The sequence below is a fragment of the Portunus trituberculatus genome, chromosome 15 (genome assembly GCF_017591435.1).
Source record: "Portunus trituberculatus isolate SZX2019 chromosome 15, ASM1759143v1, whole genome shotgun sequence".
Classification (NCBI taxonomy): Eukaryota; Metazoa; Arthropoda; class Malacostraca; order Decapoda; family Portunidae; genus Portunus; species Portunus trituberculatus.
This window is the reverse complement of record NC_059269.1, coordinates 16,406,855-16,426,363: the sequence shown is the minus strand read 5'-3', so window position 1 is coordinate 16,426,363 and position 19,509 is coordinate 16,406,855. Positions and strand designations below refer to the sequence as shown.

General features: G+C 42.7%; 1 protein-coding gene across 9 annotated transcripts in view; it reads left to right on the top strand.

Moving 5' to 3' along the window:
• Window positions 1–19,509, top strand: part of LOC123504316 — a 380,235-nt gene that overhangs the window by 322,572 nt on the left and 38,154 nt on the right. For 7 of the 9 annotated variants that reach the window (XR_006674806.1, XR_006674805.1, XR_006674808.1 and 4 more), the window contains exons 10-12: window positions 2,731–2,799; window positions 13,353–13,394; window positions 14,883–15,001. Coding sequence is in view for 2 of the 9 variants with exons in the window: in XM_045254740.1 (XP_045110675.1) it covers window positions 2,731–2,799; window positions 13,353–13,394; window positions 14,883–15,001 (230 nt within the window). In the remaining 7 variants the exon portion in view is untranslated. The remainder of the gene's footprint in view (window positions 1–2,730; window positions 2,800–13,352; window positions 13,395–14,882; window positions 15,002–19,509) is intronic. The other 2 variants (XR_006674804.1, XR_006674807.1) reach the window with 2 other exon arrangements.

The window sequence follows — 19,509 nt, the reverse complement described above, 5'->3', positions numbered from 1 at the left end:
TCCGCTTCCTGCGCCAAGGTTCTTAGTATGAGCAAATTGGTTGTGCTTCTGTGTTGCTCTCTCTCTCTCTCTCTCTCTCTCTCTCTCTCTCTCTCTCTCTCTCTCTCTCTCTCTCTCTCTCTCTCTCTCTCTCTCTCTCTCTCTCTCTCTCTCTCTCTCTCTCTCTCTCTCTCTCTCTCTCTCTCTCTCTCTCTCTCTCTCTCTCTCTCTCTCTCTCTCTCTCTCTCTCTCTCTCTCTCTCTCTCTCTCTCTCTCTCTCTCTCTCTCTCTCTCTCTCTCTCTCTCTCTCTCTCTCTCTCTCTCTCTCTCTCTCTCTCTCTCTCTCTCTCTCTCTCTCTCTCTCTCTCTCTCTCTCTCTCTCTCTCTCTCTCTCTCTCTCTCTCTCTCTCTCTCTCTCTCTCTCTCTCTCTCTCTCTCTCTCTCTCTCTCTCTCTCTCTCTCTCTCTCTCTCTCTCTCTCTCTCTCTCTCTCTCTCTCTCTCTCTCTCTCTCTCTCTCTCTCTCTCTCTCTCTCTCTCTCTCTCTCTCTCTCTCTCTCTCTCTCTCTCTCTCTCTCTCTCTCTCTCTCTCTCTCTCTCTCTCTCTCTCTCTCTCTCTCTCTCTCTCTCTCTCTCTCTCTCTCTCTCTCTCTCTCTCTCTCTCTCTCTGTCCTCGTGTCCTGTGGTAAGATGTCCATGTTTCTTCCGCCTCCATGTCTCATCTCGTGTGCAGACAGGCTGATGACTTGATACATGTACATAGATAGTCTCTCAGTGTGGTCGTTTCACGTAGACATGAAGTAGATGACATATCATTTCTTGTTTTCATTATTTTAAAACTTCGTGTAAATATGAATCTTTAGAGAGTTATTAGAGTTCAAATATTTCTTTACTGCACGAAGTCACAAATTACGCTCATACAGATTACTTCCTCATTCCTTTGTATAAAATCTTATATATTTGTCCTTACTGCTTTCAAATTACACAAGAATGTCTTTTTTTTTCCTCCTAATTTGTAAACCTTTAGTTCTCAATAAAGAAAATGATACTCCAAGAAAAGAAAATGTCTTATACTGTTCATTGACGTAATCAGAATGTTTAACTCTAAGCTGCACATATATACACGTATTTCCCTTAGCAATACGTAGGTTTTTAAGCAATCTCAATTGTTTTCCTGATTCATGATAAGACTATGGTAGACAGACATGAATCTCGCTGTAGCACGACTTGAATCACTGAGCAGTAAGTCACTCTGAATAAGGTTCCAGTCACCATCTCCTCCCAGAACACTGAACGCTTGTGTGACTTTAGGGATGTAGAAAAACAGCTCAGTAGACAGAATTCTACGTACAACACACACGTAACTAGATATTGTTAACATTTGTTTACCATTGCACACTCTCCACCATAGGAGATGCCAGTCAGAATAGCTTTTTCTTTGTCCTTATAACTTTCATTTCATACCATTTTCTTTTTTGCATAGTCATGAGGCCAGGCTGCGTTTTCTGTTGTTGTTTTTTTAAATTTCGTTTCATTTTTTTTTTTTTTTATGAATGAGCTCCTTATCAATGGTTTATGGCTTATTTATTCAGGTATTGATTTATTTTCATAGGTTTTATTCAGTCTTCTGTCTGTTGTTTGTTCTATTGATTCGTTTGTTTATAGGCTGTGCCACCAGAATCATGGTTGGTTTAGTCATAGTTTTCTTCTTTAAGTTGTGGGCAAATATTTTGAATTATTTTTTGTTCTTTTGCTACTTGTTAATTTATGTTGCGTCTTTATATCACAGAGGGAAACTCCTTTAAGTTGCATGTTTGAGGTACTTGAGAGGTGACCAGCTGAGAGAATTTAGTTTTTATCCATGGGAGTTTTCAATCGATTTCTTTCGCACTTGTCCCTCAGCCGGTCACTCTCAAATGTTTCAAGGCTTCAGCGTTTTACTCGTTAGAAATCATCATTCTAGTCATGGCCTTCTATCAGCTTCTAGGAAAAAACGCATGAGACTTCTTGTACACTAGAGATAAAAAGCTGTCTCTGTCGCAGTTAGATTTCGGGCTGCTATGTAAAAAACAACCTGTCATTGGCGTGATACTGTTTCCTCTTCTTCGCCATCACCATCATTAGAGAGAAAAAAAGGAATATTAGATCCTTAAACCATACTTTCCGTAGTTTATAGACGACCTCCTGAAGAAGGTCTAAAATGTGGTTCCGTTTGTAGCGACCTTAGCGCTAAGAAACTCTAATGTAACTTGCCTTGTATGTCAGGCTTAGGGGCCGATATGGCTAATGGTTACTTGGTTATATTCATCTTATTTCCAAGAATTGTGACTAGAATGTGATATATCCTAATGTTGGAGCTCTTTTGTATTCAAAGTTACATTTTTGGGATTAGAACTAGCACACTTTCCTTAAGACATGTGACACAACATTAATGTGAGAGAGCAAACACTACAGACCTGAAGGTGTCTGCGAGGCGAGTTGCTTCTTGAAGTACAGCCATCACACACACCTCCCTGCCTCTCCTCCTCACCACACACTTCGGATGGTGTCTGGAATGACCTACACGTCCCGAGCATCTCATTGGAAGCTTGTCTGCCACCAATGAGGCGCTGAACGGGACGCTGTAGAGAAAGGACCCCAGGTTAGCCTGTGGAAACCAGACCGAAGGGTGAGGTGTGGGCGAGCGCGGGGCACGGGTTGCTTACCTCTCCATCTCTCTCCCCTCGCCACACTAACGCTCACGGCTCGAGCAGTCTACCACCTACATCACCAGCGAAGCGGTACACTTTCTCGAGTACCGTCCTCAGCGTCATGGCTCACAGGTAACACTACTCCACAAGGCGGCATCCCTTTGACAAACTCCCAGAATACCTTCCTTCCACCTTGTACTGTAGACTTGGAAACACCCCCTTAAAGAGACTCCTAACTAAAAGAAGGCTCCTCCTCAAACCCTGTATAGTAAAGACGGAATGTCCCCTCAGAGTAAACATGTCACCTTTACCTTGTAGGACCTCACACCTCCACCTACTTATTACTATATAATGTAGTAGTATTCGAAAGCCTCCAAGAAAGTTACCATTGCCTCTATACAGTATAATTATGTACCTATATTTAAGTACAACACTAGACTCACCTTAGCCTGCAGCACACCACCATTACAGCTATGATGTAGAGAGGCTGCACCACCGTCCCTGCTGGTGGTGGTGCCCGGCATAGCCCCTCACTACCTGTGTCGCCAAGAACAATGTTTAGCACTGTAGACACGTGGAATTCCAGAGCTGTCAAGTTGATTTGCAGCTTGAACTGTAGCAGTCTGCCACCACTAGGCGTAGAACTCACTTGCTCCTTGCTGACTGTGTACCGCACACTAGACACATCACCGCTTTGTCGACTCCTGTAGATGGTAGAACGAGTCTTGGGGCGGCGTCCTGTCCCTCCCCTCCCAGCGCTGCCAACGTTCCACATGAAGGAGCTTAATTCACGATGCTGGACGCGGCTATATTTCATCCTCACGTGGCTCCTTCTTCCCTGACAGTTTTATCGCCATTCATATTCTTATCACGATTATTACATTTCGTTCTGGAATATTACGTGATTTTTTCCCTCCATCTTTCTGGCTCAGCACGTTTTCATATTCTGTTTTTCCATTAGCTCTTCCATATTGAGACGTGATAGTGTTACGTGGTTGGCGCTCCAGAGGATGTTGAAAGAATTTGGAGCACTGTTCTCATTCTCATCGATTTGTTTTTATCCCCATCCGCCTGATATTAATCTAGTGACTTTTTTTCTTTTTGTCCTTCTTTCCCGTGTGTGTGTGTGTGTGTGTGTGTGTGTGTGTGTGTGTGTGTGTGTGTGTGTGTGTGTGTGTGTGTGTGTGTGTGTGTGTGTGTGTGTGTGTGTGTGTGTGTGTGTGTGTGTGTGTGTGTGTGTGTGTGTGTGTGTGTGTGTTACCTAGTTGTATTTACCTAGTTGTAGTTTTATATGGACTGGGCTTTACGCTCGTGTGGCCCCGTCTCCATATCTACACTTATCCAATGTGTGTGTGTGTGTGTGTGTGTGTGTGTGTGTGTGTGTGTGTGTGTGTGTATGTATTTACCTAGTTGTATTTACCTAGTTGTAGTTTTATATAGCCTGAGCTTTACGCTCGTGTGGCCCCGTCTCCATATCTACACTTATCCAATGTGTGTGTGTGTGGGTGTGTGTGTGTGTGTGTGTGTGTGTGTGTGTGTGTGTGTGTGTGTGTGTGTGTGTGTGTGTGTGTGTGTGTGTGTGTACTACTTTTCTTTAATTGGAGAGTCTCTTGAATCCTACTGTTGTAATGAGTGCGGCAGTGAGTTGTGGTCTCCTCGTGAGTCAAAGAGGAGTTTAACAGAGTACCCTGCCAATATCTATTAAGGGAGGCAATACTCGCTGGCGATGGAGGCGAGGGTTCTTATCGAGAGCCCTGCACCTGATGCCTAGAAAATGGAACGTTAGATAAGATAATATAATTTAACACAATATTTTTTTCTCAATGATGATGAAGATGAGGATGATGATAATAACATCAGTAGTAATAACAATTTCAATAATCATGATAACGAGAAGTAGAAAAAATATGATGATGATGATGATGCTGATGATGATGAGAGAGAGAGAGAGAGAGAGAGAGAGAGAGAGAGAGAGAGAGAGATTACGCTGTGACACATATTGATGCGTGTGTGTGTGTGTGTGTGTGTGTGTGTGTGTGTGTGTGTGTGTTTGTGTGTGTGTGGGGGGGCGCGTATGTACGTATGTACGCAAACCATATAATATCCCGTATCCACAAAACTACAGAAGAAACATGGCATTTGTCCGAAAGAAAGAGAAATGCCGCTATCATCATCATCGCCATCGTCATCATCATAACCGTATATCACTGAAGAGACAGAAAAAGTGAACACAGACGGACAAAAAATAATCCTTGTATGGAAAGACCTTGTACCGTGTCTTGGACCTCGAGTTGTGTCCGTCCCCGAGAAAGGCAGCGTAGAAGAAACCTGTCTCTCAAAATATCCTTCCCACTCCTTCACGAAGCAACTCAGTCGTGTGCCGCGGCCAAACCCAGTGAGGCGTGGCGGGAAGTGTTCTGGGCTCAAGATGCTGGCGTGGGAAGGAAGGGAAGGAAAGGTGTAGACGTTGTTTAAACACAGACACGAGATTGGTTGGTTTAGTTAATTGATTAGTCAGTAAATCAGTCTATCAATTAGTTTATTCAATTGATTAGTTAGTTAGCCGGTTCATTTGTTGGTTACTTAAAATCTACTTTTGTGAACCAGTAAATATCGAACAGGAAAGCAGTTTACTTTCTGCCCAAGGGACATTAACAACTGCCGAAGCTGGGAATACAAATGACCCTCTTGAACTCGTAAACAAAGCCACTTCCGATAAAAGATGAAGCATGTTTATCATCAGGAGAAGTAAGGAAACCAGACCTGCATTGGAAGACTGTTTCACCAAGCAGTGTGTGGTGGGGCCATTAAGCCAGAACCTTGATTAATCTTTGGTCATTCCTATTCTTGAATTTACTCTTTCCGTCGGTATAAATCTTGTGCTTTCCCGGTGCAGTAGTTTCGGTAATCGCTGGCACTGCATGTCCTGATTCGCAGCGTGTTTACCAAGCGTGTGATGTGAGTGAGAGTAAGAGTAAGAGAATAATGCGAGCGGGTAACAAGAGATGCTGAATATGTAGAGTCAAGCTGGCGACAAGAGAAATGTGAAACGCATGGACATTTAATGATAATCGTCTTTCTATCCTGCAAAACACACACACACACACACACACACACACACACACACACACACACACACACACACACACACACGCCTCGGCCGGGCTGGTGCGGGTCGCCATTCGTCACTCACACCTCGCCATTCGTCTTGTGCCACGTCACCCACATTCGCGACTTGCCTTGCGGAATTACGTACAACTCTCTCCTTTATGTTACGGAGAGAAACTTGAGCCTCATATCCCACAAATCGTTTACTCAACCACTGGATCTTATACCTTGCTAGAATTCATCATTTCCTGCCTTATCCTTTCCCTGAAGAAGTGTGGGATACTAAGGTCTAACTAAAGAAAAGGAGGTTTTTTCAAGCATTGGTCTTTGTATCTCACTAGAGAGCATCAATTCCTACCACTGCCAATACCATCTTTGCTTCATTTCTTACCGTATTCTTTCCCTGAAGAAGTGAGGATAATACTAAGGTCTAACTAAAGAAAAAGAGGGTTTTTTTTAAAGCATTGGTCTTTGTATCCCATTAGAGTGCATCAGTTCTTATCGCTGCCAATACCATCCTTGCTCCATTTCTTACCGTATGCTTTCCCTGAAGAAGTGTGGGATGATACTAAGGTCTAACTAAAGGAAAAGGAGGTTTTTCAAGCACTGATTTGTATCTCACTAGAGTCCAACAGTTCTTACCACTGCCAATACCATCCTTGCTTCATTTCCTACCGTATGCTTTCCCTGAAGAAGTGAGGGATAATACTAAGGTCTAACTAAAGGAAAGGATTTATTTTTTTCAATCACTGGTCTTTGTATCTCACTAGAATGCATCAGTTATCGCTGCCAATATCACCCTTGCTTCCTGATCGTTACCCTGAAGCGATAGAAGTGTGAAACGTTTGGCTGTCTCACTGTATTGTTCTTCTCGCTCTTTCTCTGATTTTTCTTCGGTATTTTTTTCTATTTTTATTGAGAGGCGCTTTAAGAATGGTGAGGGGAACGAACGATAGTCAATAAAAAGTTCTTCTCTGTTTGACCGTTAACTGCTGTGGTCGTCCTTTCCTAATATTGAGAGCAATGTATAAAAAAGAACGTTTGCTTGGACACACAGAGGTAGAAAAAACAAGAAAGGGGAGAGAGAGAGAGAGAGAGAGAGAGAGAGAGAGAGAGAGAGAGAGAGAGAGAGAGAGAGAGAGAGAGAGAGAGAGAGAGAGAAAGGGAAAAAATATGAAATTGTTTTTTGTGTCTTATCTAAAATCTATCCAAGAGAGTATGGAATAAAAATAACCGTGTAAAATATAAATGGTTATGTAAGATTGTCCAGCACTGAAGTGGAAGTGTTGTCTGACGTCTCCGAACCTGCTGTGTAAAATGTATGAAAAGTATGGAAAAGATTGTGTGGCACTGGAGAAATTAATGAGAATAGCTGTGGATGTGTTGCCTGGCGTCCTCTCCCTTGCACACATACACCCAAAATACGAACTTGAATTGTAAAATGTAAAAGAGTATAGGAAACATTGTGCTGCAGTTAAGAGGCTAATATGGACAGCGATGGAAGTAATGTCTGACGTCGTCTCCATACCACACACTTTTCACACGCAGCCGCTCACCAATAAGTGATTCAGACACAGTTTGGGTAAAGGCTGCAACCATTTTTGCCGACTAAACGCTAAAGTCTGCTATGTAAATGTCACAATATATTTTCGTCCCATTAAAGTGTGAGCTTGTTTTCCATTGACCTTTAGGTTTAAATAAAGAGCGCTTCTCATAGAACTATAAACTTCTAGAATTGAGTAAACTGTGAAATCTCCCACCTTCAAAGAGACCATTTTCACTCATGTAAGAAGATCCACGAGCTTTCCTTCACTCCTTGCTATAAATACTATGGAAAGTCGGAAACTAACCCTCAATAGCATCTTAATCTTATAGAGAGCAAAAACAGTGTAAAGTTACCACCTCCAGAGAAAGACAATCTTGTACCATGACCTCCTTTCCATACAATTAACATAAAGTCTGCAAAAACTCTCGGAAAGTTTGCTAATCCCATAGAGAAGAAAATCTCTGCAAAGTTCCCACCTTCAAAGAGAGAGAGAGAGAGAGAGAGAGAGAGGTCTTCTGCTGCGACCTCCCTTCTTCCATACTGCCAACGTCAGGAAGTCTCTGGAAATACCCGCGGAAAACTTGTTAATCCTGTAGAGTTTTCACCTTCAGAGACAATCCCCTTCAACGACCTCCTTCTTTCCATACTGTTAGCATTAAGCCTGAAAACCACGCCGCTGAAACACTAGCCATGTTAAGTCCGTAGGAGAAACAAGACAGTGGGTGGCTGGGGCTGGCGAGGCGAGTGTCGGCGGCTGCTGTAAAAACCGACCTACTGGAGGAGTAATCAAGGTCATGGCACAAGAAAGTAACATAAATCCTGTCTTGATGGCGGCCTAAGACGTGTGCTGGTGGTCCTCCTGGCTTATAACGACTCATTAACCGCAGCGGAGGGGGATAAGAGGGAGGCGGGGAATGAGTAGAGGAGGTAGTCTTCAGGGAATCCTCGTGAGAGAGAGACTGACGGTGACCACAACGAGAGAAGGAGAGAACCATGTGGCGATTACCCGTCTGCTTGCTCCCCTCTGCCTCAGCTTATCGTGTGAATGCTAATGAGTGCGTGGAGGAGATGCTAAGAGGATGCCGTAGTTTGTTTTCGAGATTTATTGTTGATGAAGTGATATGATAAATAAGCAAGAAAGGGTTGAATTAATAGATATGACAAGAAATGTATAAAAGGTGTTATGTATGGAAAAAATCATATTCTCTCTCTCTCTCTCTCTCTCTCTCTCTCTCTCTCTCTCTCTCTCTCTCTCTCTCTCTCTCTCTCTCTCTCTCTCTCTCTCTCTCTCTCTCTCTCTCTCTCTCTCTCTCTCTCTCTCTCTCTCTCTCTCTCTCTCTCTCTCTCTCTCTCTCTCTCTCTCTCTCTCTCTCTCTCTGTCGGCAGTTAGATTACAGTTTTTATCCTTTTAATGTTCTTTTACAATTTATCGCTCCCTGTTGAGAGAAAAAGTCGTTTTTGGATCCTTTGTGTGTGTGTGTGTGTGTGTGTGTGTGTGTGTGTGGGCTGGTGTGGGTGTAGGTTGGTGGATGAGTGGGTGGATGAGTAGGTATGTTGAGGAGGATAAGAAAAAGCGAGAACGAGTGACGCGGGCGTATAGATAATGAGGTATAGGTAATGGAACGTTTATTTGGTGGACGTGAGCATCAGAGGAGCTTGTCTATGAATGACGCATTAGGACACTGGAAAGCAAATAGACTGGAAGAGAGACGTGATTGACTGGTTTGTTGAGAATGAGATCTGAAGGACATAGAGTAAACAGAGAATAGATGAGACGAGAGTGGCCGAGATTTTTTTGTGAATGAGATAAGAAAATAGTAAAAGAGGTTAAACTGTAAGCGAGACTCGATTAACTGAGATACTTTATGAACATAGATACTAGAAGAAACGGAAATAGTAAATCGCATAAAGAAACATGACTAACAGAGTATTTGTTTACGGATAGCTCTTAAAAACACACAGAAAATAATGAGTTGATTCAGGTTCTTTGTGAATGAGATTATAAAAACACACACAATAAAGTACCAGACTATGAAAGACCAGAGTAACATAAACACACAAGGTACCCACTGAATCAAGGCAGAATTTGACTTGTTTTACTGCACTAGGTTATTTTATTCCCTAACGACCTAACGACATGTATTGGCCGTAAATTCTGAGTCGCAATCTGAAAGCGATCTATCTACGTTCAATTTCTTTTTTTTTTATTTCCGTTTCTTCTTTCCTCATGATATTTATTTAGATGAGAACTATCACGTTTATTGTAGAACTCATGAATACTTGGAGAATATATGACATTAATCGAGAGAGAGAGAGAGAGAGAGAGAGAGAGATCATAAAGGGAATCGGAATAATGTGCATGGTGTCAGGGCGCCCCAAGCAGTATGCAAGACGAGGGGCGTGTAGTGGTGGCGTGTGCGGGACGTGGGTGCTCTTGTATTTGGAGTGTGGGCGATGTGCTCCGTCCTCGGCAGCTCGTTGCCTTCCTACCCACCGCCTGCCTTGCATACATTATCTGCTATAAACATGCCGCGTTAGCAATACTGTGGCCCCGCGTCTCACTCCTTCAGGCCAACATTGCTAACGTACCAACCGCAGAATGCCAAACAAAGCAGAAGCGCTCCAGTACCGTGTTTTGATGCTTGTTTTCGGTGCTTAGGGCATTCTAAAGCTATCCCTGTTTACTCTGGCTCCAGTGTAAGCGCTTTCTGTCATAACAAGACCTGAACTGTACAATATAAAGATCAAAACTGTTCCCTTTTCATTCTTATTTGCATAGATTCTATTTTTTATGAATTTTGTATAATACCAAAAATGTAAATAGATTCTAAATAGAAGAGCCGTACCTTTGTCATCATTTTCATCCCTCTCTAAGTTCTTTCCGTAATAAAGACACCAGAACTGTACAGCATAAACCAGAATTGTCCCCGTTTTTTATATATTTTCTCCTTTTTTCATTGATTTAGTTACATTTTTTGTTATGGTCCTTTATTAACATTAAGTGCAGCCTGGAAAAAGAGAGTAAAAAGCTAATGTCTTCTAAACACGAACTGTATAAGAGACTCCATTACAAAAATCAGAGAGGGTGATTCTGGGGGGGAGAAACAGTGATTAATTCAGTCTTCGCTGGAAGAGATCGAAGAGGCAGTGAATGGACCCAATTAGTCTGCCTTTAATACATTTATTTTCGTAACGTGTAGGACTGATTACCCTCATTAGTCTTCCATGGAGAGCCTGGAGGCCTTGAAGCGAGGAGCATTGCGTCATCATTTTTGTTACGTAACTTTGTTTTCTCCCACCCACCTAACCTGTGAGTCAATACCGTGACGGCCGAGTGTCGCGGTAGTCACACTGAGCTTTGACATACGGTGGGCAGGCGTTCTATTCTTGCTTGCCTCCAACATATTTAGAGACTCTTGAGGCCTTGAAGTGCCCTTCCTTTCCTTAACCACTTAAGTACCGTGACGCGTTTCCATATTCATTCTATTTAGTATTTGGTGATTTTATACAGCTTTAAAAACTTATGTTGGGATAAAGTTAGTGAATACTGTGGCCATTAATCTTCTGACCTCCATAGATCCTTCCTAATGTTAATAAAATGGTCTAATCATACGCAAATCTCAAGGTAAAAATTTGTCCCATTATTGAAGGGGTTAAGATTAATTTTAAATCAGCACCTTTTCATTCTTCACACGCTCAGCCAAGCAGCGCGAAAAAACAACAACAACAACAGCAACGACAACAACAGCAATAACAACAACAAGAGACAGGCAAAGCAATGGCAATGAAATATTTCTGCCAAAGTCAACTCAGCGACACAAACTTCCTCCCGGAGCGTCTCTGCCTCTTCCTGCTGGCAACAAAACCTCGCACTTTACAGAGGAATATTTCGTCTTGAAGCCTGGCCAAGGACGAGAAGCTTCCTTTATAATGAAAACGTAGAGCAACTTACCAAAACGAATTAGTGCGAGATGAAGAAGGAAAGGACGCTGTTGAGAATAACTGATGCAAGGTTCACATTCAGAGAGAGAGAGAGAGAATGGTAATAGCGCAACACACTTGTTTGTACACAACTCCCGTCTCGCTCCACTATCTCTTAGAAATACAAAGATCTTAATAAACATGACTTGCGAAGGAAGGAAACTAAAAATTAAGGGGCCATATCTTAGGAAGAGGAAGGCCATGGGGAAAATGTAAAGAAAAGAACAGAATGCGTTGTAATTTTCCGTTATTGCTTCAGAGACTATTGGTAAAAGATTAGCAATACTCCTTTCCCCGAGAGTTCTTGGATTTATGTACGCAACGAGCACTTTTCCGGAACGCTAGGAGTGAAAGTTTTAGCGCGACAAGGCGGAAGACTGCAAGGCCAAATGACCGACACAAAGCAACTCCTACTTTACGACTTGTCATCATCTAAAGTAAAAATAACAAGCCTCCCTACTCAAATCTAACGTCCTACTCAAGCATAACAACGCGTGCAAAAAAATCAACGCCGTTAGATGTTTTCTATTTAGAGCAACACTAGTGAAGAGACACGTACCTAGAAACCACATGCGACTGTCCAACATTAATCACGCAGGTGTTGTGTACAAGTTACAGACTGGTTTGTTATATAGAATAGGAATCCCCATACACAAACCTTTGTATGGAGAATCAAAAGCAGATTACTACACGACTGTCTGTGTAGCGAATGTATTAACAGGAAAACTATAAATTGGAAGCGATTTTAACTTTGTATAGGAATTAAAAGACTTGAAATTTTCCTTACACAAATTACGTAGAATTTAGAATAGATTATACTGCAATGCTACCATGCCTGTGTAGCAAATGCATTACAAGAACACTGAAGCCAGAATAGGAGGTCGAAACATTAGAAACGAACATCTAATAAGATTTTATCTCAGAAAAATTCTTCAGGTAGAATAAAAGAACACTACATAGCTCTCAGATATTTACCGTTACTCGATGAAAAGTGTTATAGAATAATTAAAAAGTGTGATGTTATCAGGGAAGAAGCAATTTCCTATATGTACTTTCCACTTCAGTAACGTACATATGAATCAGAAACAGCTAAGGATTCTGAATGTGACACGAAGTTCACACGACGGAGCACGAAGTTATACTTAGTTACGGTTCCTGCGACAGAAGCATAACTCACTTACCTGATTGAGCGTGCGACGGCGGGACGTCTTCTTACCCTTTGTCTCTCCTGCCGGGTTGCCTCGTTTTGTGGTGGAGGTCCTCGCCGGCAGCTTTGTCTGTCAGCATCACCGAACCTGTCTCTCGCCCCCCGTCCAAAGGTGAAGGGAATCTGCATATTATTTAGTGTTACGACGCCACTTGCGTTGCTTTCATCATGATTTCATTTATTTCATGGCTCATACTAAGGATTCACGATACGTTTGCGGCCTTTACATGCTCTGCTTTGGTCAGACGCTCTCCATAGCAATAGAATACTTCATGCTTTGTGCTGTAGTGCGAATCGTGCAAATGCAAGAACAAGGTGCCATGGAAAGCATGACATAGAGAGTTCATAACCACCAAGCCCAGTGCGCCTCTCAGCACGCCAGCCAACGCAGCCAAGATCCCGATAAGTCGCACCAAGTGGACAGCGAGGCCCGTGGATCTCATAGGTAACTCCCGGCCACAGACTCCAAGTGAGGACGCCCTTGCTCACTTCCCGTGCTCATCTGGGGTCCATGGCAAGTCGATCACTGACACGACCTGACCTGCAGTGTCTCAGCGAGGAGGAGGGAGGGGGTGAGGAGAGGGGGACAGCTGACAACGCCTGCCCTCATCCTCACTACCCCCCTCCCTCCGCCTCCAACTACACTCGTGACACTTTCGGGTTTGCACGCATGCATGACCAATTGCAGCATGATTTTATTACTGTCTTCCTTTGAACCTTCATCACCTGCCGAGTCAGTCTAGACAAGTATCCTCATGAGACAAAACAAATCCTGTCTATGTTCTTAAGGTTACGTATCTCTCCCTTGAGTTGTACATAAAGATAGCATTTTTAAATTTCAAGCGGACCGCCCGAAGCCTCTCCCTACGACCAGCGCCTCGCCAGGTATTTCAGGTGTTGACTCGTCAGAGTTTAGTTTTTTTTCTTAGGCTTGGGATTGTGTACCGGTGGTCTAGAGGTCCCTAGTGTGCTGCTACTCATATATATATACGCACTCCCAGAATGCTGCTGTGTCCTCCCTCGCTCTCTAGGTGTGAGTCGGAGCGCTGTCGCTGGCCGATCCCCTCCCCCTACACAGCGGCCCCCCTTCATCCCCCCAAAAAACCTCTGAACGTCGCTGCTGAATGTGCTTCAGTACTTCACCATCACCACCACTACCACCTACTACCTGTGTCTTTGCCTCGTGCGTAGCTGTGCCTTGCCCTCCCTCCCTCCCCTCCCCATGCACAACTACCACAACTTAGCGGTAGTCATATCTGTACCCTTGTTTATGACGACCATATTTTTTACAGCATTTACGGAGGTCATTTGACTAGTTTTGGTAGCAAGTAGTGAGTGGAGGCGCGGGCGTCCCTCTCAGCCTGCCCGGAGAAGCAGGCGTGTCACGCGCCCTCCAAGAACCTTGACGCACACACACACACACACACACACACACACACACACACACACACACACACACACACACACACACACACACACACACACACACACACACACACACACACACACACACACACACACACACACACACACACACACACACACACACACACACACACACACACACACACACACACACACGTCAAGGTGCTTGGTAATGTCCCGCACGTGGCAGGATAGCAAAGCTCCTGTTGGTTCCATGGCTATTTATATGATTTTTCCCCATGTGAGATTTGGCTGTTTATTATTATTATTATTATTATTATTATCATTATTATTGTCATTATTATTATTCAAGTTCCATGTGATTTATTATTATTACAGTGAATTATGTGTCTTATTGTAATGTGTGGTGATCAATATATTTTTCACTAGATTGATAAAAGAAAATACATAGTGCTAGTACCAAGTTTGTATTTTTTTCTTTTTTGTGAATGTCCATGTTTCATATTTACAATAGATAGTTGATTAAAAGTCACTGTGTTGAACTTTAGTAAGAATTCCTCCAGTGCCTCTCCCTTGACTAGCTTCCCCCTCCCACCAACCATGTGTCTCCAAGAGGCCACAGAACCCATTAGCTTAAAGCAGGAAATAACAAGTAACTACCCTCTCTCTCTCTCTCTCTTTTGGTCAGATAGAATGAGTTACGTAACTTCGTCAGTAGTAATTAATGTAACCCTTTGATCCTTCCAGTCATTGCAATTTACAGTAGGTAACTCAAACAGGCCACCTCACCTGGAATGCAGTTTGCCACTCAGCCTCGCACATGTAATAAATTAGCAACTACTTCACCACCATATATATATATATATATATATATATATATATATATATATATATATATATATATATATATATATATATATATATATATATATATATATATATATATATAAACCAAACTCTTACCAATATCTGTCATGCCTTCACCAGGAAAAACGCGAGAGAGAAGGAGAAAGAAGCCGCAGCCATGTTCGAGACAGCTCACATCTTCCAGGAATACACCTACAAGAAGATCACCGCCTGCGACGTGTGTCACCAGATCCTGAGAGGTGGGTGCCCCTCCCTGAGCCACTCGCCTCTCGGTGCGCTCTCTGTCTTCCTTTGCTACTTGTGGTCCTCCCACGAGCATCGCCACGCAAGGAGTGTTGTTATATTTTGTCTTTTTAGAAATTGTTCTTCTGTTTTGCTTCTTAGAATACTTTTGTTCAAGAAGATCTGATGTGTGGGGGAGTTTAATGTTTTTGTTGTGATTATGTCGGTATATTTTCTTTAATTACTGCAAAATTAAATGACCATCTACTTCCTCAACAAAAAGTCTCTCTCTCTCTCTCTCTCTCTCTCTCTCTCTCTCTCTCTCTCTCTCTCTCTCTCTCTCTCTCTCTCTCTCTCTCTCTCTCTCTCTCTCTCTCTCTCTCTCTCTCTCTCTCTCTCTCTCTCTCTCTCTCTCTCTCTCTCTCTCTCTCTCTCTCTCTCTCTCTCTCTCTCTCTCTCTCTCTCTCTCTCTGGCACATGAACTTTTTGATTAATTTAACAATTAATTTTATCTGCTGTATTTTTATACAATTTCTGCCTCACCCGTTTACCATCTTTGGTTAGAGTAAATTAGCCTCTAACCTCACCAACGTTAACAAATAAATAGATAGATAGATAGATAGATAGATACAGAGAGAGAGAGAGAGAGAGAGAGAGAGAGAGAGAGAGACACGCAGAAAGACACACAGACACACAGACAGACAGAGAGACGACTGGCATTTTAACCTTTCCTGATCATGCAAATTAATTCAGACAAACAATTGGCAACCTGTATTGTTAATTTCTTGATTAACGATCGCTGCCTCTTATCCAGTAATTGTTGCACCCTTGTATGTGCGTGCTGGGGAGGCTGTCTGTCTGTCTTTATGTCCGTCAGTCTATCTCTCCTTTACTCTTTCTATCAATGTCTGTTTGCTGTCTTTCTCTCTATTTCTCTCCATTCCACAGGGTTTTTTTTTTTTCCTATTGCAATGTCTCTCTTAGTCTGCCTGTCTGTTTCTCTACCCTCCTTTCCGTCTGCAAGTCTTTATCTGTGTCTGTCTCTATCTCACTACCTTTCTCTCTCTGCATTCCACCCTAGTTTTTTCTACGTCTCTCTTAGTCTTTCTGTCTCCCTCCCCTTCCTGTCTGTTTGCGTGCCTCTTTGTCTCTCTGTGTGTTTCTGTACGTGTATGAAAGCAAAACCATCACATGGGCACATAGCACTCCAGTCAGGCGTGAGGGATGGAAAGAAGTATGAAAAAACAAAGTGAGGGGAAAAATTGAAACATGTAGGTTATGGACACATACATACAAACCACTCGACTTTATACAAAATCACTTCCACGTGCACTGAAGAGTACTGAGGCGTAGGTAGGGGAATAAACTTGATCGAACTGGAAAAGACTGTAATAGTGAAACAGAAGAAAGCCGCACAGTAGTAGTAGTAGTAGTAGTAGTAGTAGTAGTGGTGGTGGTGGCACTGGTGGTGGCAGCAGCAGCAGCAGTAGTAGTAGTAGTAGTAGTAGTAGTGGTGGTGGTGGTGGTGATGGTAGTGGTGGTGGGGGTAGTAGTAGTAGTAGTAGTAGTAGTAGTAGTAGTAGTAGTAGTAGTAGTAGTAGTAGTGGTGGTGGTGGTGGTGGTGGTGGTAGTAGTAGTAGTAGTAGTAGTAGTAGTAGTAGTAGTAGTAGTAGTAGTAGTAGTAGCAGCAGCAGGAATAATTGCTTACTCGTTCAACATCTTGTAGAAGGGTAACAGTTGAAACCAAGCACGCGCAAATCCACACAGATACACACACACACACACACACACACACACACACACACACACACACACACACACACACACACACACACACACACACACACACACACACACACACACACACACACACACACACACACACACGGACACTTGTGTTTACCAAGGTCAACCCTGGTGAGTGAGTGGCTGGAAAGGCAACCACTACCTGCCAGAGTCAACACTTGTCCTCCTCCAGACTCTCAGAGCGGAGTGGTGGAGAAGGACCAACGGAGAAAGACAAGGAGAGATCACAGGGAGCTAATACACGAGACATTGTTGCTTGGGCTATACTGTTAAAGGTCCATTGTCGAGGTCATCATAACAACACTGGTCACTCCCAATATATGTAGTTTTATTGTTTAGGTTGTGATATTATGGGTCTTGTGTCCATGCAATCATAACAAAGCTAGTCATTGCTAAATTACCTACATAGTTTTGATACATAATACAGTAATAATACTTAATCTACAAGGCAAATAAGAAACGACATGAACAACGAAGACAGAGGTTTGAGAATGAAGGAGTGAATAATGCCAAACTAATCTGAATGGCTAGTTTCGATACAGAAGATTATAGGACAGTAAGAATAGCCTAAAACACTGTAATAGACACAAAGCAAGTTAGTAACCACATCACAACCAAGGCAGAAATTCAGGATTGAAGGAACAAGAAATGCCAGGATGTAAAACACTCAAAAATGAAAAAATAAACTTGTCATGCATGAGGGGATGAATTAGTTATGAGTTCTACGACAATAGTGATTCAAGTTAAGAGGAAAGATTTAAAATGCACGTCTTTGGTAGAAATGAAAGGAAGATGCGCTTGAAAAGGTTGAAAGAGCATAAAGTGAAGGAACTGCAGTGAAGCAGTCAAGCTGGAATTTGTTTAACTTGTAATCATTAGCAGGACTGGATGAATAAGTGAGTGAGTGAGTGAGTGAGTGAGAGGTATAGGATGAGAGGCTACGGCCGCTGGGAGAGAAGTGAGGCAAGATTTGCGCAATCAGGGATACGACGCAGCGAGAGGAATGACATCAAATAATGCAAAAGTCATGGAAAATAATGTAAATACTCTTTGTCAAATGGGAGGTATTGCTCATGTGTGTGTGTGTGTGTGTGTGTGTGTGTGTGTGTGTGTGTGTGTGTGTGTGTGTGTGTGTGTGTGTGTGTGTGTGTGTGTGTGTGCGAGGGTGGCCTGGAGAGCTTGCGCCGACCATTAAAGAGGAGGTGTTCTTGTGTGAGGAGAGAGAAACGCGACGAGCCTCGACAGGAAGGCTGTAACATCAGACCCCAACTGGCCCTTTACCTCCGTCTTATGCGATTGCCTCCTTCCACGAAGCCACCTTATTACACCTTCCTTCTCCACTCCCTCCACAGGTGCAATGGGAGTGGCACGCTTACCTGAGTCTTGGTACTAGATTTTTTTCCTCTCTCTCTCTCTCTCTCTCTCTCTCTCTCTCTCTCTCTCTCTCTCTCTCTCTCTCTCTCTCTCTCTCTCTCTCTCTCTCTCTCTCTCTCTCTCTCTCTCTCTCTCTCTCTCTCTCTTGTTCCTTTGTTGTTCAAGTGGCGTTCTTTGCGTTGACCTTTTGTTCATGTGTTCGTGTTTCTTTTTTTTTTTTTTTTTTTTTTGTCATGTTTTTATGATGTTGATTTATTTTTTTCAACTTCTATTGTTATTACTTGTTTCCTTTGTATTCCAGTTATTATTTCTTTTGTTGTTCTCTCTCTCTCTCTCTCTCTCTCTCTCTCTCTCTCTCTCTCTCTCTCTCTCTCTCTCTCTCTCTCTCTCTCTCTCTCTCTCTCTCTCTCTCTCTCTCTCTCTCTCTCTCTCTCTCTCTCTCTCTATCTATCTATCTATCTATCTATCTATCTATCTATCTATCTATCTTCACATCACTGCTAATCCTCCCATTTATCTATTCCATATCTCTACTCATTCTTCCACTAATCCATCCCCACAACACTTTATCTACTCTCCTTATATAGACTCGGTGAAGCAGCAGCAGCACATTCACTCTCTCTTAACCAATCCTCCAAACATATTCTGTAGACATCCTCCACCAACTCCTTGTATACACAGTGGGGGCAGCAGATGGCTCCTCCTTGTGAGAGCATTGATTGAGTGCCTCCGTTCCATTACCACCTGAGGCCGTCCAGGAGTGTGTATTGTGGCTACCTGGCGAATCCCGAGGTTAATTCATGCTACGGCCACTCCCTAACACCGCGTTCTTGTGTTTGCCTCTCCATCCTGCGCTCTTTTCCTTCTCTCCTTTTTTTTTTTTTTTTCGTTGTGGTATATTCTTATGTTTTCTTTGTGTTCGTGTTTTTGGGTTCATCCGTATTTTCTCTTTCTTCTTTTCCCATTTTCTTTCGCCTTTTCTTTGTACATAATTCGTGTTCTTTTTTTTTTCTTCTCTTTACATTCTTTATTCTTTTGTCTATTTTTTTGTTTTCTTTTGCCTTCCCGTCTTCACATTCTCTTTGTATATTGTGTTCGTTTGTTTTTCGTCTCTCATTAATTTCTTTCTGTATTATTTTTCATTGTTTTTGTTACACAGTGAGAAAATAAGTGTGTGTGTGTGTGTGTGTGTGTGTGTGTGTGTGTGTGTGTGTGTGTGTGTGTGTGTGTGTGTGTGTGTTTTTAAAGGTTTAATGCCTGTAATTATCTGGTGAAGTGATCAATAGTCGAGTAATGATGAGGGAAGATATATTTTTACCACCACTACCACCACCACCACCACCAC